Genomic DNA, 25,495 nt, shown 5'->3' with positions numbered 1-25,495 from the left:
GTCTCAGGTGTCAAAACCAACGAGATGTACTTTGCCAGATCCCAGCAATCATGTACTGTTTAAGCCACAAAGCCCCTAGGTCTTCCAGGATCGCTGGCAACTTTTTGCTGGCCATATCACATAAAGCATGGATGCACCTGCCTAAAAGGCACACCTCATTCAAGAATCTTAAGGCCACATAGGTCGAAGAGAAAAAACTCTTTTCAAAGACATCAATACGTTTCAACTGTCTATCTGGAGGATTGGTCAGAAAGGCATCAGGAGTAAATTTACTTGTTGGCTTTCAGGCATAGGGTGCCTTGTCAAGAAACTGGGGTCGGCCTATGCAATCTGGCAATAGATTGACTTACTGGATGGCCAGAGCATGGCTTCGATCAAGTGGCCATTGTAGGAGAGTAGGATCTGCTTCTCATAGTTACCCTCACTTTTTGCTGATATTTCAGGTTTCGACTTAGGCTGGCTGGGATCCTGCTATCCAGGACCCCAGCCTAGCTGCTTTCTCCCATAAACTGATTGCATGTACTTTAGGTACACTCCATATTGGATTCTGGGGTACCCTTATAGGTCCCTAGTATATGGTATTCTATATACCCAGGGCATAGGTACCCCAGAGGCCTCTCTGGGGCTGCAGCATGTATTATGCCACCCCTGGGAGACCATTCAAAATGGCACAACAGGTCTGCTACAGCAGCCTGTGTAGGGTGGTGTATGCACCCCTAACTTAGATATAGGTTCCCTATATCTACCCTATATCACTGCACATATATCAGTCACCCCTATGGCAGGCCTTATCAATCCTGAAGGCAGCGTGCTGGCTTTTGTGCGAGTGGGTGCCCATGCATGAGCAGGGCCCCTCTGCAGTCTTCGGAATCTATTCTCAGGGGTTGTTCTGTGATGCAGCCAACCATATTCTCTTAAGTGCATTATAACCTTGCAGTAAATGATAACTTTGAAAAGGCTGCAAGGAAACAGGTCATGTTTGGTGTCAAACACCTTGGAATCATACCTACCCCCCAGTACTGGCAGGGGAGGTATTATTCCATCCTCCTAGAGAAAGAAATATTACAGCACCGATAGACCCGGTACCAGCTTTCTCGACCCTGGCATCACAAGATGGATGCTGCCAGCCACAGACAAGCATCTCCACTCCTGCTGCTGGACGAAACTCCGGCAGGTGAAACTAGACAATAGGTTTCCTGTCACCTCCCAGGCAGGCTTTAGTGTATTGGGGCTGGGTGGGTGCACTCCAAGAGTGATTTGATGTCTGCACTGGGGGCACATTTGGTGTCCCTGTGCATAGTCCAGCTCAAACCGGTAGCCCCTGCTCTGGCGCTTGCAGGTCCTCACCGAAGCATCTATTTTCTCACTGCGTGGGTTGCCGTTGCCAAGGCTTGTTGGTCTCCAATCCGGACACCGACCCCCCAACACTCCGCATTCTTCATGGGACAGCTCGCCTGCGGACTTTGGTCGTCGTCGTCTCCTGGTCCCCGTGGCAACAGAGTCAACCTTCACCTCTTCACACCTGAAACACCCGACATCGGTGGGCATTCGTCTACCAAGCTCCTGGTCGCTGGCAAGTGACCCAGACTCTGTCCCTTCTTCTTTCAGGTTCTTCACAGCTCCGATCCAGGCTTGCATCACACCGGACACTTTTCCTCTTCACGGCAGCAGCACTTTGCAGCATCTCGCCATTGAAAACGACAATGATTCCCAACACTATTTGACAACTATGCACCCGGCTTCCCTGGGTTAGGTAACACGAGTACTCCGGGGATCACGTCGGTGCTGGCCTTAGAACCTTTTAAGTCTGAAACGGTTTGCTCAAAGTCCTCTCCTAAGTGTCCTAAAACTTTAAAATTCCAACTGCAACTTTCCCATAGGATTGTACGGAGCTCGCGGCTGTGTTCTCACACTGCACGCGTCCCCCGTGGGTCCCCTGTGTCACTACCTTGGGTGGTTCCTTGGGGTCCCAGCGATTCTACATGCTCTAGGCTCTAGGCACTGTTCCTAGTCAAGTTATAGTTGTTATGCCACTTTCTTAGTATATGGTTCGGTCTCCCCCTGGAGCCCGCTGTGCATTGTGCTATTTACTGTTGTTCTATTACTGTATTATTGTGTGCCTTGTTCTCTAATCTCATAAAGATGTTAGAAGACAGCATTTAGTAATACATACATATATTTTATATATACCTTGTGTGGTGGTTCTCCTTTCACTTGATCATTCAAGATGTTATAATCTGGTAAACCAAGCTGTTTTACATTCTTTCGAGACTTAGCCTGAAGGCTGCTCTCCATAGCTACCACTGGGATAGCTTTCAATAACAGTTGTCTTTAACCTAATCATCAATAAGGGTCGATTGGACTGGTACAAGGTGCCTACTATAACTAGTGGACAGCATATACCAGGCCAACTTCTCACAGCCATAAGGGTGTCTTTAAGAGCCTTGCTGAATGGAAATAATGCCTGGAACGAGCAGACAATGACTTGAGGTCAGATACAAGTGTTGGGATTGTGTCCTGGGCTGGCACCAGCGGGATCAGCATTCATGGCACTGGTGTGGAACATGGGAGTGGAAACATGAACCGCCATCAGAAAAGGCCTGGGCCCAAGGGGATCCATTGGCACAGAGGGAAGGCACGAAGTAGGAAGTGCTAGTGAAGTCCCTCCTAGCTCTGTGCAGCCCTGAGGTGTGCCAGAGAGAGCTGGGAGAGTCTGAAATAGATGCAGCATGGCATTCTTAAAAGAAGCAATTTGCTGTGGGCCAACGGCAACACAAGGGATTCACGGTGTACTAAGGACCAAATCATAGTCGGATGATCCTTGTGAGAAGTGACCTTTTAATTGACAGCCTTGTGCTATTTTTCCTGATTTTGAGTGGAGGGACACAGTTCAGACCTGCTTGCACTATCAACCAGAAATTCTCTAAGGTTTAAAGGGATGAAACTAGAAGGATTAGGCCACTGGGATTTGCGCCTCCCAACTCATACCAGACAGAACAAAAATCCCAAACCCAATGTATCTGTACTATATTTAGAGGATTATTTAATCCATGGGTTGAATAGATGTGGCCCCTGTGTTTGTTCAAGGTGAAGTGACTATATCACAAAAAACATTGGGTAAGACCTCACACACCTCCACGGGTGTCATGATTCATCCTCTGACTTCCTCATTCGCCATAAATGATATTGGCGAATGGGCTGCTTATATTCAAGGAAGCACTTTGAAATTCTTAATTTGGGTATGAGAGGATTGTGGATCCTGAGATTGTAGATTAAACATCTCCCAGGTATCTCACAAAGTAATTAATTCCTCAAATACATAGGAGATGATAAAATATGGATGCTTAGGAGGATCAGCACTTCTGCACTACAGTGGCCAGCAGGTTTCTGCCTGATGGTCCCTTACGGTGTGTGCAGCATTCATCAGGACCTGTATTCCTACCTTGTACATACACTGTCCATACATTTATGCATAAAACATCCAATACAATCACGGAGGATACTTGTTGAGAACAGGTGGTAATTGCGTTTCCTTAGATGTGAAACACTAATTCAAGGATATATTGCCACATGGAGGTAGCGCTGGAATCTCCCTTGTAGTCACAAATTCTTCAAAGAGTGATCCTTGGGGATCTGAGTCCAGCTTGACCTTCTTGCGCTTATGGAATATTTTCGACTTATTAGGAAGACTCTGAGTGGGAATGGGATTTTGCACTGGACTTTATTTTAGATTGCCTTAGGACGCATGAGTGAGCATTTATTGCACAAGTCGTGAACTGAGCCAAAGCACCAAAGGCACACGTCATGCAGGTCGATCACAAACATCTGCTTCATGCAGTCATGGCTTGATTCTTGCAGTTTTCAAGGGAGGCATCGTCACTGACGCACTGAGCATAATCATTTGAAGTTATGGAAAATGGCTAAAACTGGGAGCAGAGCAATGAATCTGCACTAAAGTGAACAAAAAGAAAAAAACTGACATCAGCGTGCATGAGTGGCACTTGTATGCGGCTCCACCGTATCACTTTCGGGGCTGTATGGACCTGCAGCCCACCCATCAGTGTGCTGGGCAATGGTGAGAAAATACCCTGGCTGCAGTCTGGAGCCTGTGGATATTGTTATGGTGAGTACTCTGCGGTTAACAGAGGTGTAGGATAGACAGGTGTGTGGTGCTTACAGAGGCCGTGTGATCCCAAAATGGTACCTGAGCGATTTTAAAGAAAACCAATTCAGTAAACAGGACAAAATGAAAGAAGGTGCTTGGAAGTGCAAAAATGGGAGAGGAACACTTTGCTAAAACAGAGACTCTGCTAGTGGTTGATAACATGAACCTTGAGATATAAATGTCCCTTCCACCATTCCATAATCACCATCCCCCATCTTTTACTTTAAGTGGCGCAGATGGTTTGGAAGTGTTGGAGGTGCAGTAGTGGAACACTGTCCTGGATGAGAAAGGGGAATGTGCAGAGATACATACCACACTGTTTGTAACAGTACCTTCCTAAAAAATACCTTACTGAATAAAAAGAAAAAATAGAAAAGATTCTGCATGATTACGCTACAGCTTGGATCACCAAAATCGTACTTACTGAAAACTGGAGACTGGCTGAGCCTTTGGGATAAAGGTTGAAATGTTTGACTAGTTTCCATGAGATTCAAAATGGCTTCTTCATCAATGACTGCATCCTGAAGTTCACTCCCATTCTTCTTGATGTTTCCTGCTGGGAAAAGTAAGATTTGATTAGCACACAAAAACTTGAGTCTGTCACTATCCATGTTCATTAAATGCCTAAAAGTTAATACATTTTTGAATGAGCCATACCAAAATCCATGCAGTGTTAAAAAGGCTACTTATTTGCAACAATGTCATGTCCATTTGGAAACTAAACACAATGGTAGGCAACATTTTCTCATTGAGTACATTTTATATCAAAAATCATATCATTTAGTTTGCATTTGGATTGTTCATTATTGAGATAGCTTTCAACTCATTGCATGTATCCATATATGACACAGATATTCCCATTTTTCAAATAAGCTTAGATCTCAGTTATTTAAATATGCCCTGCTCTAAATTCACCAAGAGGGATGCCACAAGAAGGATGCGTAGCAAGTAGTCTCTCATAATTTCCAACAGTGTTTATCTCTTTTAAATCATCCTCTATTTTTCTGGAGTCTACTTTGCTTTTCACTTAGAATCCAATATCACTGCTTCCCAATGGCAACCATAATATAAGAAATCTAATATTTAAGCTTACCTGGCACACGTTATCATGCTGATATATAGGCTTCAGATCACTGGCTTGCTGGAATTCGGACGGAAGCACCCACCTTCCTCATATCTATCTTTCTTAACCACTGGATGGTCTCTTAGAATTGGTGACTACTGATGCTCTCCTCATGCTGTGCCTCAGACTGTGGATGGCAAGCCTGTAGTCATTTCTCGCAGAAGTTGCCCTCTGCCTTTTCCCCACGAATTCTTCCTTAAAGCTTTACTGGCATCAATAAGCTACAGAGAACTACTCTGTCACCTGAGAGGTGGTTGCCCTGTGACTTGGTTACACTCCCTGTTGGCTACTCTCTTGACTATTGTGCTAATCAGTGGGCAACCAATAGGTAATAGGGGGACCCCTAAAAGGATAAAGGTAGAGCAATAGGAGAAAACCAAGGTATCAAGAAAACAGTCTGCACTACCTGTCTATTTCAAAGAACGCGATTAGATCGATAAATATACCACTCCAGCTATACCATGTGCTCAAGCAAGAAAATATAAAGCAATTATTTAAACAAACATTTTATTTATGTTTTGCTATTATTCAAAAATTTCACATAAGTGTATAAATCATGTCTTTACATCATAAAATGTATACAAAAATAACACTATCAGTTTCATAAAGCTTTATTCGATTTTTACATCATAAAAGCATATACATCATCAGGAATACGAAACAGTCATAGTTAATAAAAAAATTATTATACAAAAGTTCATTTGTAACCCAGAAGTGAAATTGAGCTTTAAAACCAGTAAAAAAACCTCGAGTTAAAAGAATAACACATAATCATGTACATACTTCATGAGCATCGTAAAAAGTTTATAAACCTAATCAGGGACAATGTGAAATTTGCCGCGCTCTCAGAGTCCATGCCCAGCTAAAAATGTGGCCACAGCTAGTACGATGGGCAATAAAGTGTCCGTTCGCAGAATACGATCTGCCTCCGCCGCTTCCCTAGTGCCAAGTAGCTTACAGATTGGAAAAAGCCATGCCTGCCTTGGGGCAGCGTAGGTACCACAGACCCAAAGAATGTGAGCCGTGGTCTCGATGTTAGCAGTACTCTATCTATCTATCGCATCACCACAGCATCACTCAGCACCACCACAGCATCACTCAGGGGCACCACAACATCACTATGCGCTACCACAGCATCACTGAACGCCACAGTATCACTCGTCGCCACCACAACATCACTCAGCGCCACCACAGCATTAATCTATGCAACCATTCAACAACAACTGGTTCAAATATGTCCTCTCAATGTTTGAAGCCTTATTACAAATGTCAGAAAAAGATGTTAATATTTCAATTCTATTCTTGGATTTGCGTCACAATAAAATACACTGAACATAATCTTTACAAAAGTTTAAGCTATTGCCATTATAAATTACAATAACTTTTATTTAAGTATTAATAATTAAAAATAATTAAAAGCCATTGTTATTTGTAATATCAATAGATCTAAGTCACGTAAATACAACACATATTGCATTACACATGCTATAGGTGTCACATTCGCGAAAGTTAAAACTATTGGCATTGTAAATGACAAAGCTATTAATTTAGATACTTTCAAAACCAACACATAAATATAAAATTTGTCATTTACAATACCAATAGCTCAAACTTTCCTAATGCGAGTCCTATAGCATTGCAAATGCTTGTTAATATCCCCGACAGATCCAAGAATAAAGGGAAACCCTGATCTGTCTGTGAATTTGTAATCTTTATTTCCCTGGCCAAAAACATCGCATAAAGTGCTCCCCGAAAGATGGTCGAGCCCACCTGACTTCTAGGCACCAGGGTGTCCCGATTATGAAGCATGACACCACTAGGGTGTGTGAGGGATTGTAAAACAAAAGGACGTGCCTTCTTTCCTACTCAGTAGTGGCGTTACAGAGGCAGCTTCACAAAGGGTTTTCCATCTAAAGATAGTTCAGGGATTTTTAAAGGATACTTGACCACTTATCAGCGTTTAGGTAATCAAGGGAGAACTTTTGGTGAAATAGTACCTTTTACATACACAGGAACCTGCCTTTAGGGCTCACTTGCGCCTACCGTAGGGGTGGCTTAGGTATAGGAAAATGGGAGTTTAGGCTTTGGTAAGTCAATGTAGCAGTAACCTGTGCACACAGCACTGCAGTGGCAGACCTGAGACAGGTTTGGAAGGATACTTCAGTGGGTGGCGAAATCAACGCTGCAGGCCTACTAGTAGCATTTCATTTACAGGTTCTGGATATAAAGGATGCCTCTTTACAAGGGACTTGCAAGTAAATTAAATATGCCTAATGGGTGTAAACCAATCATACCAAGTTTTAGGGGTTAGAGCACATCCACCTTAGCAATAATTAGCAGTGATAAAGTGCCCAAAGTCCTAAAGTCAACAAAAAGAGGGTCAGAAAAATAGAAGGAAAAAGGCAAAAAGTTTGGGGATAACCCTGCAGAAGGATAATGTTACTTACTCAGTAAGCATCTGTTCTTGGCATGTAGAGCTGTAGATTCACATGTTTTGCATACTCCTGCATTCTAGTGTAGGGTCTGGATGTTTGCAAGTTGTTTTTCTATGAAGAAGTCTTTCTAGTCACGAGGTAGGTGGCACCTCCTTTCGGCAATAGTGCGCATGGGCTTCGACTCCATTGTTAGATTGTTTTCCCGCAGAGGGTGAGAATGGAGTTAGTAAAGGTAGAATAGAGATATCCATGTGTATTTATGTAAAGTAAGAAAACTGCAACAGGTATAGGTATCCAGGGAGGCGGTGGGCGCATGTGAATCTACATGCCAAGAACAGATGCTTACTGGGTAAGTAACATTATCCATTCGAGGCATGTGAGTTGTAGATCACATGCTTTGCATAGACTACACAGCAGTAAACTCCCAAAACGGTGGCTAACCTGTAGCTGTTGCTTGAAAAATGTTTTAAGTACTGCCTGGCCTACATTAGCTTGTTGCCTCGCTAACCCACATACACAATAGTGTTTGGTGAATGTGTGCGGTGTAGACCATGTTGCTGCCTTACAGATGTCAGCTAGGGGAATATTCTCTAAGAAAGCCATAGTAGCACCTATTTTGCTTTGCACGAACCATCTTGCAATGCCGGATTTAGAAATGGGATTTCCTTTGTGTGGTGGCGAAAAAGCAACAAAGTGCTATTTTGTCTTACGAAAATCTTTTGTTCTTTCCACAGAATATAGTAGAGCTCTTCTAACATCAAGTGTGTGTAGAGTTTGTTCTGCTACAGAATCAGGTTGAGGCTAGAACACGGGTAACTCAACTGATTGATGTCAAAAGCAGAAACCACTTCAGGAAGAAATTTGGGATTGGTTCGAAGAACCACTTGTTCTTTGTGAAGTTGAAAGAAAGGCTCTTGTATAGTTAGTGCCTGGAGGTGACCAACTCTCCTTAAGGAAGTTAATACAATTAGAAAAGCAACCTTCCATGAGAGAAATTGTAGTTGACACTTGTGCATTGGTTAAAGGGTGGCCCCATTAGCCTCGCAAGGCCTATGTTCAAGTTCCATACTGGTGCAGGTGGAGCTCTTGGTGGCATTACTCTTTTTAGTTCTTCCATAAAGGCTTGAATCACTGGTACTCTGAATAGAGATATGTGTTGTCTGTTTGTTAAGTATGAAGCTACTGCTACTAAATGCATCGAATGGATGTGGTAACTAATCCAGATTGCTGTAAGTGTAATAGATAACAGATGATGTTTTGCACTAAAGCATCAACGAGATTGATATTGTTATTGTTGCAGTATATAACAAAGTGTTTCCACTTTGCTGAATAGCATGCCCTAGTAGTAGGTTTCCTAGCCTCATTTAGGATATTCATACAGTCTGGTGGTAATTGTACATAACCAAACTCTATGACTTCAGAAGCCAAATCGTTAGGTTGAGTTCCTTGGGATTTGGGTGCCTGATTTCTCAATGGCTCTGAGTGAGGAGACTGGAGTTGAGATGCAGCTTTTGGTGTGGAACTACTGAGAGCTCTAGCAGGTTGGTGAACAGAGGTTGAAGTGCCAATGTGGGAGCTATGAGAGTGAGTTTGAGGGATGATTGTCTGAGCTTCCGAACTACCAACGGAATGAGTGGGAGAGGCGGAAAAGCATAGGCAAATATCCCGACCAGTTCATCTATAGTGCATTGCCTTTGGAGAGTGGGTGAGGGAACCTGGAGGTGAAGCTTGGGCATTTTGCGGTTGGAGCTGTGGCAAGCAGATCTATGTGAGAAAATCCCCATTCTTGAAAGTAGGGAAGACGAATCTGGGGATAAAGTTCCCACTCATGGATTTGCTCTCTGTCTGCTTAGAAGGTCTGCAATTTGATTGTTTATTCCTGGAGGATGTTCTGCTAGGAGATACATTTTGTGAGGTATGGCCCATTTCCAAATAGCTTGTGCTAGGCATGACAGTTTGAGAGCGTGTGTTCCATCCTGTTCTTGTATATAGTACATAGCTGTCATGTTGTCTTTGCGGACTAAGACAGTTTTGCCTATTAAGTGTGTGTGAAAGGCTTTGAGCGCTAGAAACACTGCTAGCAGCTCTAGGGGATTTATATAGAGGATCTTGTATACATTTTGTGAGTTCCACCACTGCAGAGAGCGATGGGTGTGGCCATCTACCAACACTTGATCAGTCAACTGACCCTGCAACTGGTTCCACTGACTTGCTAAGCATTCTTGAAGGGGATGCATGGGAAGTGTGGCGTGGGACACACTTATAATGCAAGAAGCCATCATCCCTAGCAGTTGCAAGAATACTTTTGCTGGTAATGATTGGCCGGGCTGAAATGGAGTGAGAAGGGACTGAATACTATGAATCCTGGCTGTACTGGGAGAGGCTAGAGCTTTCCGAGCATCTATCGTGGCTTCCAGATAAGTTTGTGTGTTGGAAGGAAGTAAATGAGACTTCAACGCATTTACTGTAAACCCTAGTTGGTAAAGTTAAGTGAATAGTCGTTTGAGTGTGTTGGAGACACATTTGGTAAGTGCTGGCTTTGATGAGCCAGTCGTCCAGGTATGGGAAGACATGGATGTGTTGTCTTCTCAGCTGTGCTGCCACTACTGCCTCACATTTGGTAAATACCTTAGGAGCAGTGGTGACTCCAAACGGTACTACTTTGAATTGGTAATGATGACCCACTATCATGAATCTGAGGTATTTGCGATGAGCAGGATGAATTGGAATGTGGCAATATGCGTCTTAAGTCTAGAGTAGAAAAAAATAACCCTGCTGTAGACGTGGGAGCACTTGTTGAAGTGTCACCATGTGGAAATCCTCTGAAAGTATGTAGAGGTTTAGTTCTCCGAGGTCTAGAAAAGTTCTTCATGAGCCGTCCTTTTTGTGGATGAGAAAGTACAGGGAGTAAACGTCTGTCCCTTGATGTTGCAATGGTACAGGTGCTGTAGCTCCTTTGGAGAGAGAATGGACCTCTTGCTGAAGTAGATGTAAATATTCTGGTGACATTTTGTGAGAACATGGAGGAATGTTTGGAGGATTATTGGGAAGATCCAGGCAATAACCATGTTGGATAATTCCTAACACCCATTTGTCTGTGGTGATAGATTGGCAAATGGGGAGGAATTGTAGAAAACTTTGGGTTTGAAACCAGAAATCCTCAAACATGCATGTCTCCTTAATAACACACTAGTGTTGATCTCTCTAGCTGTGGTGTCTGTAGCATCTAAAGCACATGTAATTGAGGAATTGGATATGAGCGTCCTTCCTGGACTAAATCCGAGGCTTTTGCTTTGTGCTCATCTGGGAGGTGTTGTAGCAACTGCTCCTTTTCGTCCCAGTGTGCCCTATCATATCTGGCTAGCAGGGCCTGGGTGTTGCCAATGCGCCAATGATTTGCTGCTTGGGCGGCTACTCGTTTACCTGAGGCATCTAATAGTATTGACCCTGTCTGGAGAGGGAGAATACCCTGTAGACTGTAAATTGGCCCGTTTACGGGCATTAGATACCTCCAAGGAGTCTAGTGGTAATTGTCCTTTAATAAAGACTGGATCTGAGGGAGCAGGCTTACATTTTTGATCAATTCTGGGGTTGAGAATGCGAGCACGCACTGGAACTTTTAAGATATCATCGGCATATCTCATCATACCTTTACACATAGGTAGAGTGAGGCTAGCCCTTTGTGTCCTACTGAGCGTTTCAAATAGGAAATCTTCCACCTAGTGATTCCTTGTGTAACTGTACCCCATAATATTCTGAAGCACTAGCAAGTAATTCTAGATATAATACATTGTCGTCAGGAGGGGAAGGCTTTGCAGGGTAAATATCTGAGTTGTTATCTGTAGGTGAATCTGTGTTATAATCCTTCCAGGGGTCTATTGTTAAAATCTTGTCTTCCCCCCCCCCCCCTCTCCATAATCATCAATAGGTGGTGGTGGAGTGTTAGTTTGTGTAATCAGTAAATGCTGCAAAGATGGAGAAGTTGGTGTAGGTGGTGGAAGAGGAGGGGAGGAGTTAGTACCTACATTCTTCCTCTCAAAAGGACTATGGTAAAGGGTGTATTCTGACTCAGGTTTGCATTTGAGGTGATTTAGTAAGAACACGTCCTGTATCTGAATTTATATAAAGTCCTTTTTGTTTTGGGTCCGATTTGGTTGTTGGGGCGTCGAAAATCAGATTGTGCAGCTTCGGAGGAACAGTTTTAGGTTTTGGCACCGAGGATTTCGGTAGCTGGGGTATAATTAATTTTTGACGCGGAGGGGTTCGGTGTCGAAGGAGGCTTCGTTTTTGTGCAGGGTTGGGGGAATCCTATTGTCCGACGCCCGAACCATGTTGTTTTTATTGATGGGCAAGAAGATTTAATGTCTATTATGTCCGATGGACAAGTAGACATTAATTTACGTTAATACAACAGGCTGTGGGCACTCTGGGGCTCACAGCCAATCAGAAGCTTGCAGAGAGCCTTTGGAGGCATCTGATTGGCTAGCAGCCCTTGACTGGTCTCAAGACAGTGATTGGCTGGGGCAATGAAACGTCTCTCAGCCTCTGCAAGCAGTAGTCCGTGGCCGCTGCGAGGCTCGCATTCAGATAAAATAAGCAGTTTGCCCGCTACAGCATTGCTAGTATTTAGAAGTGTGAGGTTGGATGCTCGCATAAAATTGTACTGTAATTGATCGGGTGACATTGTGACAAAGGTGCAATTTTTTTTTTTTTTTTTAGCAACCATGGGTAAAAAGATTCATTAGAACAAAAGCCTAGACCTGCCCGCCTTGGGGACTCAGAAGAGGACGTCAAAAAAGCGTATCGCAAGCAGGCGCACTGCACTACACTATGTTTTTGGAGTCCTTCTGATATGTTCTTCAGTGCACGGAATGACACGAGCACATGGACGTTGATGACCCTTTTGCCAGCTTTAGAATGGGGGTCAGTGGATTCGGTAACCTGTGTTTTCCTCGGGCTCGGCGAGGACGTAATCACGTCAGCAAAGAGCAAGACCCTCCAGTAGTGCATGAGCTTAAAAGGTATCTTGATGAAATCTACGCCGGCTCCGGCAGTAAAATGAAGATTTATGATAAGCACCTGAATCCAGACAGCAGAACTGCACGCTCTGAAGGACGAGATCGTAGCTATAGAAATCAAGAAAGGGCACGAAGATTACCTTCCCTAATGAAGGAGATGAAACACCCACAAACATCCTCTCCGATCTAGTCTTTGTACTGAAAGATAAACCCCATCTAGTCTTTAGAGGGAAGCAAAAATCACCCTGAGAGTGGCGTTCTGTGGCTGTATCGTTGGACAACAGGACCATTTGAATGTCTTCATGGACGACGTAACTGAAACAGAGAATCCCAGGCTAAGGCCTCCAGCCACCCAAAGCCCCAGAGCAGCAGGTCGACCTCATCCTCGAGTCTTAAGTGAAGTTCCCAGACTGAAGTCCGCCTTCCTCAAAGGAAGTACTGGAGCGGATACTGCCCGCATAGCGGACAAGACAATCGAACCGGAAAGTTGGTGTTTGTTTACAGTCCATTACTGGCAGGAGAGGGTGCTGTATGGCCTGAAGAAAAACTGTAAAAAGCAAAAGTTATACAGAAATATTCAATACTAACATGCTTAAGCACTCCTCTTGTATTAAAACGGGTTTCGTGTTAAGTTTTTATCTACTGGGCCTGGCCAAAGTTAGTCTCAGTGTGCGTGAAACTTAGGTTGCATTTTGGAAAGCTGTTGTTTTTCACGGATATACAGCGGGGTATCATGACTTCACTGTATACCGAGAGTTAGGTACTTGAACATCTGCATAGTGGATTAATGTTTGTTAAACGCAATAAGCCATTCAACAGAGGCGCAACTAGAGCCAAATTTCTTGGGGGTCGGTGTAATTCTTCCAGCCATAGGCAGAGTGGCGATGCAGGGGCTTTAAGTTGAGGTGAAAAAGGCCCTTTGACCCCAATGGGCATTGCGTGCCTGCCATACAGGGATACCATTTCTCCTGACAGGATACAGCTGAGTGAGGGGTGTTCTCAAAGAGGTGGGAAAGCACTTATTTGTGAAGTGTCAAAGTCGCTATCAGATGTCTGAAACGGGAGTGATTTTAACTTTCCCATCCTTTGCATGGACTTTTTAGGGGGTTGAAATGCTTTCATTTTTTAAAATCCTTTCATCTCGGGTAATGTCCATTTTCAGGTGTAAGGGCCTTTGCTTCTGTTAAAGGAGCTTCTGAGAATCGTGGACAGTGTCTCTGTAAATCTCGCCTTTTGTAAGTGATCTACTTAATACAGTGATTAAAATCTCTTTTTTTTTTTTAAAGCATTGCTAGTGTTCAAAAAGGTCATTTTTTCGAGCAGATCACTTTGAATAGAATCAACTGCTGCGCCTGCTGTTACAGACCATGTGTAATGAGGTACCCTTGTGGCTGCAGGAAGCACGGGCTCTCATCGACCTCATTGCTGCAATTGGAGCAGTGCAGACAGCGCACCTTTCCATTGGTGGGCAGAGCAGATTCAAACTCCCTTTCACACCAGACGTGCGACAGAGATGCCAGATTGGGCAATTTCCCCCACAAATGGGTGATATTTTTCCCATATGTGCGAGAAAATACTCAATTGGCCAGTGCCTTCTATTTTTCGAGCTTAATTTGGCCCCTTGTGCGCATTTTTTTAAGCTGTGGCGCCCCTCAGCGTCAGCACTGCAATTCATCATTCTTGAGCTGCCAGTCTTGCTAAAAAATTGTAAAAGGACACTGGCATTACTGGATAATGGGTAAGGAGGTACCCTCCAGAGTATCACATCTAAGAGGGAGGCGCAAAAGGGGCATTGCATTTGGGGGACTCACTATGATGATTATGTCTTGAGGAGGGTCCTGTCAGTCTGGAACAGAGGCACGACGCGTACATTGCACCATTCTCATTGTTTGTTCAGACCCAAAACGCCATAGCAGGATTTCAGACCCAGATCTTAATGTGTGTGAAAAATATATTTATTTCGAAAAGTGAACGTTGTTTTCCATAGAACACAGTAGCCGCCTCAATGTACTAAAAATATCAAATTCTGCTATTTGCGATGTTGCAGAATTCTTCATGAGGGTATGGAACTACTTAAGTACTCTTGTTGAAAGAGAACCTGGCTGGATAAAAAATGGCTTCCATGCTTAATTTGTGAGATCTTAGGCAAATATTTATTTCATCAAAACTTTATCTTCATAATCAAGAATAGAAGCACTTTCAAAAGCATGCGTTCAGAATTCCAGCCGTACAAAAGCCGGTTTTTCTTTATACTTAAACATTTCTGACAAGACACATACTTCAGTGAGATTCTAGCTTCGTGGCAAGGCATGAAACAGGCTTCTGTGCCTGGAGGCAAGCCAAAGGTGGTCCATTTTTGATCAGTAAATACATATTTTCATACCATGTGCCCCTTTATTCCATAGGCACGTGCATTTATGATGATCCCTGCACTTGCACGCATCCTCATACATCTGGGAGCCTAGGAAATGGTCCAGTCATCATCATGGCTGTTTGTTTTTCCTCTTATATTTAGATTGCTACAAAGAATCAGCCAAAAGCTTTTTATAATGATGCACAGTATAGGCAAAAAGCACTGGCAAAACCAATGGGTCAGAACAGCAAGATCCTTCTCTGAACAGGCAGTAAATAAAAAAAATTGGCACGGGAGTCATTCTGCTCGTGCAGCTTTCTGATAAATGTACATGATAATCAAGCATGCATGTGTACGTTGTGTGACAAGTGATTGCTTCATCAATTTTATGTCTGGCTTTAGCCAAGACCTTTTGATTTTACTAAAATAATAGGTATAATATTACTTAATGGGGCTTTCCGCCACCTCTATTCACCCATTGGTCTGTTGTGTCATTCCCATTTACCTTCCACCCACTACAGTATGGTGAAGTGGGTCAGCATAATTACTTAAACCTCGGGTTAAAGTCACTTTGAGTAGCTGCAGTGCATTTTTCTCTTTCACAAGGTGCACATCCACACTCATGGAGTTCCCTTTATTGCCAGTGTTGCCAGATGTGATCATAGGACACATTTGAAGTGAGCCCATGGCATATTTCAGATTTATCAGTTCCTATCTCCTTCCAAAGCTGTTGTAAATTCTGTTTGAAGTGGATTGCTGCTATTTGATAGCATTTCTGGACTCTCTTTCAACAGTGGTTATTTGATCAACTTTGCCCAGGGGGGGGAACACATTTTCTGGTGTTTAATTTGCTGAAATATAGGTGGAGTGTGTAACTTGGTTTTTAGTATCCAATATTTCTTTATACTAAGTACCCTCTTTCCTTTCTTTCCTTTTTGTCTTCCTTCTTTTTTCCTTCTATCTTTTCTGCCTTTCCTGTTTATCTTCCCTTTTTCCCTTTACTACCTTCCTTCATTCTTTATTTTTCTTTCCTTTTGCCTTATTTTCATTTACCTTTCATTTTTTTCTTTCTGTTCATTCTTTCTTTTATTTTATCCATCAATCATCTTTCTCGAGCAGTCAGTTACACATGATTTATAAAGTTTTTAATTGTTTTTTTTATGGTAACATGGATGGTAGATTTGAATTACCTTTATGTAAGTAAGCTTGTACTTTTCCAAAGCTCAAATCCTTTTTCTTAGTGTAAATCTTTTTTTGGCTTCTAGGTCTAGAGTGCAGCCAGTGTAGCACCAGCTGTGCGTTCACAACTTGGCATGAAACAGAATCACTACGAACCGTAGAGGCAGCAGGCAGCTGCAACCCTTGATTCTCGAATAGTTTGGAAAAGTGTAGGAGGAAACCTGTATCATTCAAGATTTAGTGTAATTTTCTATCTGTGAAAAATATGTTGCCATAAAAAGTTCAATATTTCTGGACAGTGAGTTTAAAGCTGAATTAAGTATAGTCTCATACTTGATCACTTTGTCCAGTTGGCAGGCAAATATGTCCCAACAAAGTCTATTCAGCTTTAGATAAAAAAAAAGTAAAGACAGTACTAAAGATATCCCAGGAGAAGGACAGAAAACAAGACAACTGAGGTTGGGCCTTGTACCACTGCACAGAATCCTAACATAACTAAGAACAAAAAGTATAAAAGCTGAAAAAAGAAAACAAGTTTTTCAGTCACACTGGGTGGAATCCTGGTAATGGCTAGCCCTGAAGGAAAGTCCGGGGGGAGAAGGACCAAAGATGTACTGCACTATTTGCCAAAAATATCCTACTATAGCAGTGAGCGAGGACCTCAAAATTCAGTGTCTATACAGAGCAACCCCTCATCATGCAAGCACTGCAAAAACTGAAGGAGAGAGAAAGAAACTGACTATCTTGTTTGACAATGATTACCTAATTGCAAAACAAGGTAAGCCACTCTCAGACATGGGCACAGTATGTAGGGCTACGAAGAAAGCAGGTGTGGATATAGGAGAAAATTATGCAAACCATGAAAAAACCTCAGAGTTCATAAGATGTGAGGCAGATATACTTCGACAGAACATCAAAAGGAAAATGCTACTTACCAGTATGCATTTGTTCTTGGCATGTAGAGCTGCAGAGTCCTACACTTAGCAATAGATCGCCACCTGGTGGTGTGCTCGGATGATTGCAGGTTGTTGTCTTCTTCGAAGAAGTCTTTGCAGTCACGAGATAGGTGACTCCTCCCTTGGACAATACTGCGCATGGTCATCGACTCCATCCTCAGTTTGTTTTTCGCCATGATTGGAAATGATGGAGTTAGTAGAAGTAAAGAGAAAGGATGTCCATGCGTGTGCATCTAATTAAGATGAGTACTGGAACGGATACAAGTCCCGGGGAGGCGGGAGAGCATGTAGGACTCTGCAGCTCTACATGCCAAGAACAGATGCATACTGGTAAGTAGCATTTTCCGTTCGAGGCATATGAGCTGTAGATCCTACACTTAGCAACAATTGTGCAACAGTGTCTCCCCTAGCGGTGGTCGCTTGTATCCGTTGCAGCATACTGAAATAGTGTTTTAAGAACAGCTTGGCCCACTGCAGCTTGCTGCTTGGCTTGCACATCAACACAATAGTGTTTAGGGAAGGTGTGTATTGTAGACCATGTTGCTGCCTTGCATATGTCCTCTAGTGGTATGTTTCCTAAGAAAGCCATAGAGGCTCCTAGTTTGCGAGTGGAGTGTGCTCTAGGAGGAACAGTTAGTGTACGTTTAGCTTTTTGATAGCATATTTGAATGCACTTTACAATCCATCTGGCAATTCCTCCTTTAGAGATGGGATTGCCTTTGTGTGGGGGAGAGAAAGATGCAAATAGTTGTTTTGTCTTTCTGAAGGATTTAGTCCTGTCTGTGTAATATAGTAGAGCTCTTCTAACATCTACAGTGTGTTAAGCCCTTTCTGCAACAGAGTCCGGTTTTTGAAAAAACACTGGTAACTCTACTGATTGGTTTAGGTGAAAAGGAGTAATCACTTTTGGTACGAATTTAGGATTGGGTCTAAGAACCACTTTGTTAGGATGTATTTGAAAAAATGGTTCTTCTATTATGAATGCTTGTATTTCACTGACTCTTCTGAGAGAGGTAATGGCAACAAGGAAGGTAGTTTTCCATGTTAGAAATTGCAGTTCACACTTATATAAAGGCTAAAAAGGGGGGCCCATGAGTCTTGTAAGGACCACATTTAGATTCCATACTGGTGCAGGTGGTAACCTAGGTGGGATTATTCGTTTTAATCCCTCCATAAATGCTTTTATTGCAGGTACTCTAAAGAGAGATAGATGTTGTCTATTTTGTAAATAGGCTGCAATTGCTGCTAGATGCAGGCGTATGGAAGAATAAGCCAAATTGGACCTTTGTAGGTGTAGAAGGTAGAAAATGATATTTTTGATGGAAACATCCAGTGGATCAATGTTATTGTTGTTACAGTATATTGCAAATCCTTTCCACTTAGCAGCATAACATGCTCTGGTAGTGGGTCTTCTAGCTTCTTTAATGATATTCATACAGTCTGGTGGTAAGTTTAAGTAACCAAACTCTAGGACTTCAGGAGCCAGATTGCCAAATTCAGTTGGCTTGGTTCTGGGTGCCTTATTTCTCCATGGTTCTGTGTTAGCAGGGATGGCGTGAGCCGTAATTTCTGATGTGGAACCAGTGAGAGATCCAGTAGTGTGGTGAACCACGGCTGGCGTGCCCATGTGGGGGCCACTAGAATCAGTTTGAGAGACTGTTGTTTGAGCTTGCGAACTACTAGTGGAATGAGTGGGAGAGGCGGAAAAGCGCACGCAAATCTGCCTGACCAGTTCATTCATATTGCATTCCCCACCGACCGTGGGTGTGGGAACCTGGCGGCAAAGGTTGGGCATTTTGCATTTTCGTGGGTGGCAAACAGGTCTATCTGTGGATGCCCCCACATTTGGAAGAATGGTTGTAGAACTTGTGGGTGTATCTCCCATTCGTGAATCTGTTGTGACTGACGACTCAACAGGTCTGCTATCTGATTGTGAATTCCTGGAAGGTGTTCTACTGTCAGATGTATGTTTTGAGGGCTGGCCCATGTCCAAATGTTCTGTGCAAGCTGGGACAGTTGCAGAGAGTGTGCCCCCCCCCTGGTTTTGTATATAATACATGGCTGTCATATTGTCCGTCCGGACTAGGACAGCTTTGTTTTGTATTTGTACTTGAAAAGTTTTGAGTGCTAGGAAAATTGCTAGCAACTCTAAATGGTTGATGTGGAACTGTTTCTGTTGATTGTTCCACTGGCCTTGTGTGGTATAATGCAAGAGATGGGCTCCCCATCCTGTGAGGGATGCATCTGTCGTTAGCACTATCTGTGAAACAGGGTCTAGGAACGGCCGTCCCTTTGTTAAGTTTTTGGTGTTCCACCATTGCAGAGAGCGATATGTACGGCTGTCTACCAACACCAGGTCTGTGAGCTGACCTTGAGCCTGATTCCATTGTTGTGCTAGACATTTTTGTAGTGGGTGCATTTGCAGTCTTGCGTGAGGAACTATAAAGATGCAAGACAACATCATGCCTATTAGTTTCATAAACACTCTGGCTTGGAAAGAGTGCTGGCATTGAAAAAGGGAGACTAAGTTCTGAATACTTTGAATCCTGGCTTGACTGGGATACGCTAGAGCTGTAGATGTGTCTATGGTAGCTCCTAGATATTGATGAACGTGCGACGGCTCTAGGTGCGACTTGGTGTAGTTTATCGTAAATCCTAGGTCGTTTGAATTGTTTGTTTTGTGTGCTGTACACATTGGATGAACGATCTTGCTTTTATGAGTCAGTCATCTAGGTAAGGGAAGACATGTATTTGTTGTCTTCTGAGATGTGCTGCAACTACTGCTAAGCACTTCGTAAACATTTGTGGTGCTGTTGTGACCCCGAATGGAAGGACTTTGATCTGATAGTGTTGTCCTTGTATGACAAACCTTAGATACTTCCTGTGCGCAGAATGTATAGGAATGTGAAGGTAGGCGTCCTTTAGGTCTAGTGTGGACAGAAAATCTCCCTGCTGTAGTAATGGGAGTACTTGTTGTAAAGTGATCATGTGAAAATGATCCATTTGTATGTAGTGGTTGAGGGGCCTGAGGTCGAGAATTGGTCTTAATGTCTCATCCTTTTTGGGAATTAGGAAATACAGGGAGTAAACTCCTGTTCCTTGTTCTTCTAAAGGAACTACTTGAATAGCATCTTTTTGTAGAAGTGCTAGAACTTCCTGTTAAAGCAGAGTTATAAGGTCTGTGGACATTGGACGCTGCCTGGGTGGTATGTTTGGGGGGGTTGCTGTGAGTTCTAGGCAGTAACCATATTGGATAATTTGTCTTACCCACCTGTCTGTTGTGATGGAGTTCCAGACAGGTAGGAACTGTGAAAGTCTGCCCCCTACATGAGTGGAATGTTGTAGGGAAGTCACTGTTTGGGAGTGGAAGAGGAGCGGTTGTTGTTATTACCTCTGCCTCTTCCCTTGTTGTTGTTGCCTCTGTATCCTCCTCTAAAATATCCTTTATTAGAGGAGGTCTGCGTGTTTGCTTTAAAAGATGATGTGGTATCTGTACCCGTTTGCTTTGCGCCTCCTCTATAGAAGGAGCGGCGAAAAGAACCTTTATTTTGGGTGGATTGTAACGCACCCATAGACTTAGCTGTGTCTGTGTCCTTTTTTTAGGTCTCGTAGCGATACAGCGCGTAAGCGCTGTCTCGCCGAGATCTATTGTTACTGGGTCTGCTTCCCAGGAGACAGCACCTGGCCGCGCGCATCTCGCAAAAGGCGATCGGCACAGGCCACGCGCGTGCGAACGCGCTCGCCGTGGCTGTCTCCTGGGAAGCGCAAACATACAAAGGCACACCTCTCCCTGCATGCATGCGCACACACATACACAAGCACACATACACGCACGGAGAGACATCCCCCCCCCACCCCTCCGCCGTCGCACACACAGACACACACACACGCACACATACAGGCATCCCCCCCCTTCCCCGCTCACCGGCACTCCGGACTTGTGGAGCCTCCGACCGCGTGGCTCTCCCTCGGGCATGGGTGCCCCGCGTCACCACTGCTCCTCCAGGCACTCCGTGGGCGCGGGCTTTACAAAACGGAAGTCCCGCCCCACGATAGGTTTCGTTTTGCGCGCGCACTTCCACTGCCCAGAAACTGGAGCACGTTACCTGACCCGCGAGTATTGGGTGCTTCAGATCAGGCACCGAGGGGTCTCTGTCCCTAAGGCCTCTATGGTCAATCCACAATGGCGTCCAACGGCTTCCCGGACCTGAAGGCAGAGGTCACCTGCTGCATCTGCCTGGACTTTTTTAGCGACCCCGTGTCCGTGGACTGCGGGCACAACTTCTGCCGCTCCTGCGTGGAGGTCTGCGAGCAGGGCCCCGGCGGCTGCCTGCCCTGCCCCCGCTGCAGCCGGGCCTCCTACAAGAGGGACCTGCGGCCCAACTGGGAGCTCAGGAACATCATGAACCTGGTGAAGCAGCCTTTCCATATTCTCCCGAGAACGCAGACTAATAAATACCGACCCACACGGGACAAGCCTGGCTAATGGACTACTTGCTGCGTCGCCAGTGCCTCAAATGTTACCGAAGCCCGGCCTCGAACCCCGAGGCGGCTTTACACCTACAGAAATGTCCTGTCTCGTACTGTAGTACAGTGCATACAGTACGTTGAGATCGCGATGTGTAGAATAAGGCAGAGATTACGTGTAACTCTATTTCAAAGAAAAGGCGTTTTTCGAAATCTCTCTGTGTGAAGTGTAGTACGAGCCGTCTGGCCAAATTTAGTGAACTGACCCCGGGGCCCCTGTGTGGAAACGACGACGACTCCTCCTGAGGTGACTGACACACTGCTGTTGTTGAGCCCGCCTCCTTTAAAATGTGTGACAGTAAAGCTGGTTCGGGTAGGTGGGGGAGCAAGGGGGGCAGCAGCGTGTCCCGCGTTGGCTTTTGGAAATAGTTTACGAAATCTGTTGTGTTCATCAGCAGGGCTTTTTGTCCAGTGTGAGGAATGCAGCGTCGTAAAGAAGCCCACTCACGCAAGACTGTCTTTAATTAGAAGAGTCAGCCGAGTGCAGCGCTAACAGCCAGGCTCAGAACGCATCCCTCGGCTGGATTAAACCATTTTGAAATGTCCCTCACCTAGCAGCATGGCCATACTTACCTTTATGACACATACAGGCCTGTTTATGAGTGGATGTTAATTCAAACGAGGGGCTGTCCGCGTAAATCAGATTCCTGTGGCTTCATTTTAATGCAACTTCTAGTCCATTGATTAATTAGGCCTTTCACTCATTAGCAATTACATAACATTTTGAGACTTGTATTGCTTTAAGCAGATAGCAATAGATTGTGAGCCATTTATTGCAGTAAGTACTTCTAGCAATGCCATTAGATTTTGGGACATTTATTGCTTTAAGTACTTCCTGATCTCAAGCTAATATTTAGGAATTGTGATCAAACAATCGGACAAAGCATAGAAAGAAACTAAAAATCCTATAATGAATGTGTATAATGCCTGGATTACTTATTAGTAATATAAGTTACATGGACTCATTCTCTTCCTTGTCACAGCCTGCCATGCTTCTGAATGCTGCGCGCCTTGTAGGTTTTTGGTTTCAGGTTTCGGTTTCTCATCTTCACTCGTGCATGCTTTATAGCATGCATGCAATATGTTCCTGAGCCTGCCCTGCCACCGACACACTCCTCGCCCCACTGTCCTCCTAAGCAACGCACTGCGCCCCCCACCTCTCAGAGTTATCAGCTGCACTTGGCAAGTAGTAGATGTCAGCAAAATTGTCCATGGAGTTGGATAAGGCTTTTGGTTTTTATACCAGTAGCACTGTATCTGTGTGGTAATACCACATTGAGACTCGTGTATGTCATAACCTTATCGGGAGCTACCAGGCCAGTCGCAATCATTCATTCCAGCGCCGGCACTTAGTTTATGGTGAACTTGTGGTCAGAGCCTTTGAGGGTTAGTGCACATATGCCTGAGGTATTTCCACATGTTAATTGAGTCCCAGGGAATGATTGTTTCAGGGTCCGCCGTGTTTTTTTTGGATAGCTGAGATTTTAAGTACTAAGGAGTCAGTGCTCCAAAGTTGCCGGGAGCTACCACAAGGTTTCGATTTCTTGGCAGCTAGTGTGATTGACCGGAGTGAGTTCTCGAGAAGGGCAGGAGGGGCGCATTCCCGAATGGCAGAATGACTAATGTCCCCTCACTACCCTTCTCAGCCCCTCGTGATTGGATGCATAGTGATTCTCAAAGGATGCCATGCCGAATTCTAGGCCTGCGTGCTGTATTTCGTGCCAGTGTGGTGCTGGGCCACAGCGGATGACAGGCATCCACTCACGTGACACATTGTTTGCTCTCGGGTTACTTGGCACCATGGCCTGTGGCATCACTGATTAATTTCGGTGGGGCCCTCTGTAAGGTAGGCCTCGACTGCACATCAGGAGTGCATGGGCCATGGGCCCTATGCATTCAATCAGCATTGCAGCCTTCCGATTTCAGCGCAAATTCGAGTTTATGAGCCGTGCAGTGCTCTAAGTCTGTGAGGGTGTCTGTTAGAAACATCTAACCACTCACAAACAATGTTTATATACCAATTGTAAATTTAAAAAAAGTTATGCAAAGCATTGTCATTTACAATGCCAGTAACTCAAACTTTAATGCTGCGAGACCTATTGCATTGCAAATGCTTGTCATTTTCTCTAGTGTGTTGTCTACCTCCAGCCCTAACAACTGATTTTGATTAAAGGGCTGGTTTAGGATGGTAGTCTGTACTTCTGGTTTAAAACCTGAAATGTGTAACCATGCATGACGTCTGAGAATCACACTAGTATTGACTGCTCTGGATGCTGTGTCAGCTACATCTAGTGCGCATTTAATTGAGGCATTAGATATTAGTTTGCCTTCTTGTAAAAGCTCTGCTGCCTGATCTTTGTATTGATCAGGGAGATGTTCCATTAACTTTTCTAGTTGGTCGTAGTGAGCCCTGTCATAGAGTGAAAGTAAAGCTTGTGTGTTTGCTATGCGCCATATGTTTGCTGCTTGTGCAGAAATCCTTTTTCCTGACGCATCAATAATTTTTGATTCCTTGTCAGGCGGGGGCGTGTCACCAGAAGTTTGGGAGTTTGCTCTTTTACGTGCATTTGACACTACCAAAGAGTCTAGAGGCAGATGTCCCTTAATATAGACCGGATCAGCTGGTGCTGGTCTATACTTTTTCTCTACTCTGGGATTCAGCACTCTACATCTTACTGGATCTTTAAAAATATCCGGTGCATGTTTAATAACCCCTTTGATCATAGGTAATATTTGAGTAGGCCTTTGTGTCTGCTCAAAAGTGTCTAGTAAGAAATCCTCCTCAATGGCATCAGAGTGCATTGACACCCCATGGTAAAGGGCAGCTCTATTTAATAAATTATTAAAACCAATACTATCTTCTGTAGGGGAAGGTTTTGTTGGGTAGTACTGAGGCTCAGGGATGTCTGGTGTAAAACTGTATGCCTCGTCCTCCTTGGGATATTGTGGGTTGACATCCTCATCTAAAGGGTATGTTACATCATTGCCTCCACCTAAATCATACTCTTCGTCAGTGTGGTGTGATGATACAGGAGATTGAACTGGAGAAGTTATAGGTTCAATGTAAGGATTAGGAGAGGAAGAAGGTGAAGGAGAGGAAGGATGCATTGGAGAAGTTGCACAGTCCTTTTTGACAGGAACCACAGGTGGAAGTGGTGTGTCTGCTGGTCTTTTCTTATATGGAATTGCTTCCACATGTCCAGTTTTTGGATTAATATAGACCTTTTTCTGTTTAGGATCTGGTTTAAACAGTTCTTCTTGTTCCACAATCTTCTTTGGCGTCGATTTTTTCGGTGCCAATAGAGGTTGATTAGTGTTCATTGCCTTGTGAGGAGTGATCGAATCCTGTGGCAATTTCTTCGGTGCCGAAGGTGTTTTAGGCTTGTCTGAATCATGCCTTGGAGACTTTGGTACCGATTTTGTAGATTTCGGCGTGGAGACAGGTTTTGTTGGGCCTGCGGCGCCAGATTCTGGCTTCCCTTCTTTATTTTTGGAACCGGAGGGTTTCGAAGTCGAAGCTTTCGGGTCCGGTACGGTTCTTGGCTTTGGCACCGATGTGTCTTTTAGTTCAGGTGCCGAAGGGTTTCTGGTTTTGGGCACCGAAGGTTGTTTTGGCTTCGGTGTCGAAGAATCCTTCGGTGTCGAAGGATATTTCGGTGCCAATGGAGAAGGTGGAATTGGCCGGTGATGTTTTTCGGCGCCGAGGCACCGGAAGGCATAGTTTTTTCCTCGGAGCCGA

At 44.2% G+C, this 25,495-nt stretch overlaps 1 protein-coding gene and 1 pseudogene across 2 annotated transcripts in view; one reads left to right on the top strand and one right to left on the bottom strand.

The window, feature by feature from the left end:
• Positions 1-25,495, bottom strand: part of REV3L (REV3 like, DNA directed polymerase zeta catalytic subunit) — a 1,049,196-nt gene that overhangs the window by 571,491 nt on the left and 452,210 nt on the right. Inside the window, exon 10 of one of the 2 annotated variants that reach the window (XM_086927335.1) lies at positions 4,590-4,718. In XM_086927335.1, coding sequence (XP_086783461.1) covers positions 4,590-4,718 — 129 coding nt within the window. Of the gene's footprint in view, positions 1-4,589; positions 4,722-25,495 lie in introns of both variants that reach the window. The other variant, XM_086927334.1, reaches the window with a different exon arrangement.
• Positions 12,576-13,203, top strand: LOC147708679 (dnaJ homolog subfamily B member 1 pseudogene; annotated as a pseudogene).

Source organism: Lissotriton vulgaris, chromosome 6 (genome assembly GCF_964263255.1).
Source record: "Lissotriton vulgaris chromosome 6, aLisVul1.2, whole genome shotgun sequence".
Lineage (NCBI taxonomy): Eukaryota > Metazoa > Chordata > Amphibia > Caudata > Salamandridae > Lissotriton > Lissotriton vulgaris.
Note: the sequence above shows the minus strand (reverse complement) of the source record. Positions and strands in the feature narration are given on the sequence as shown.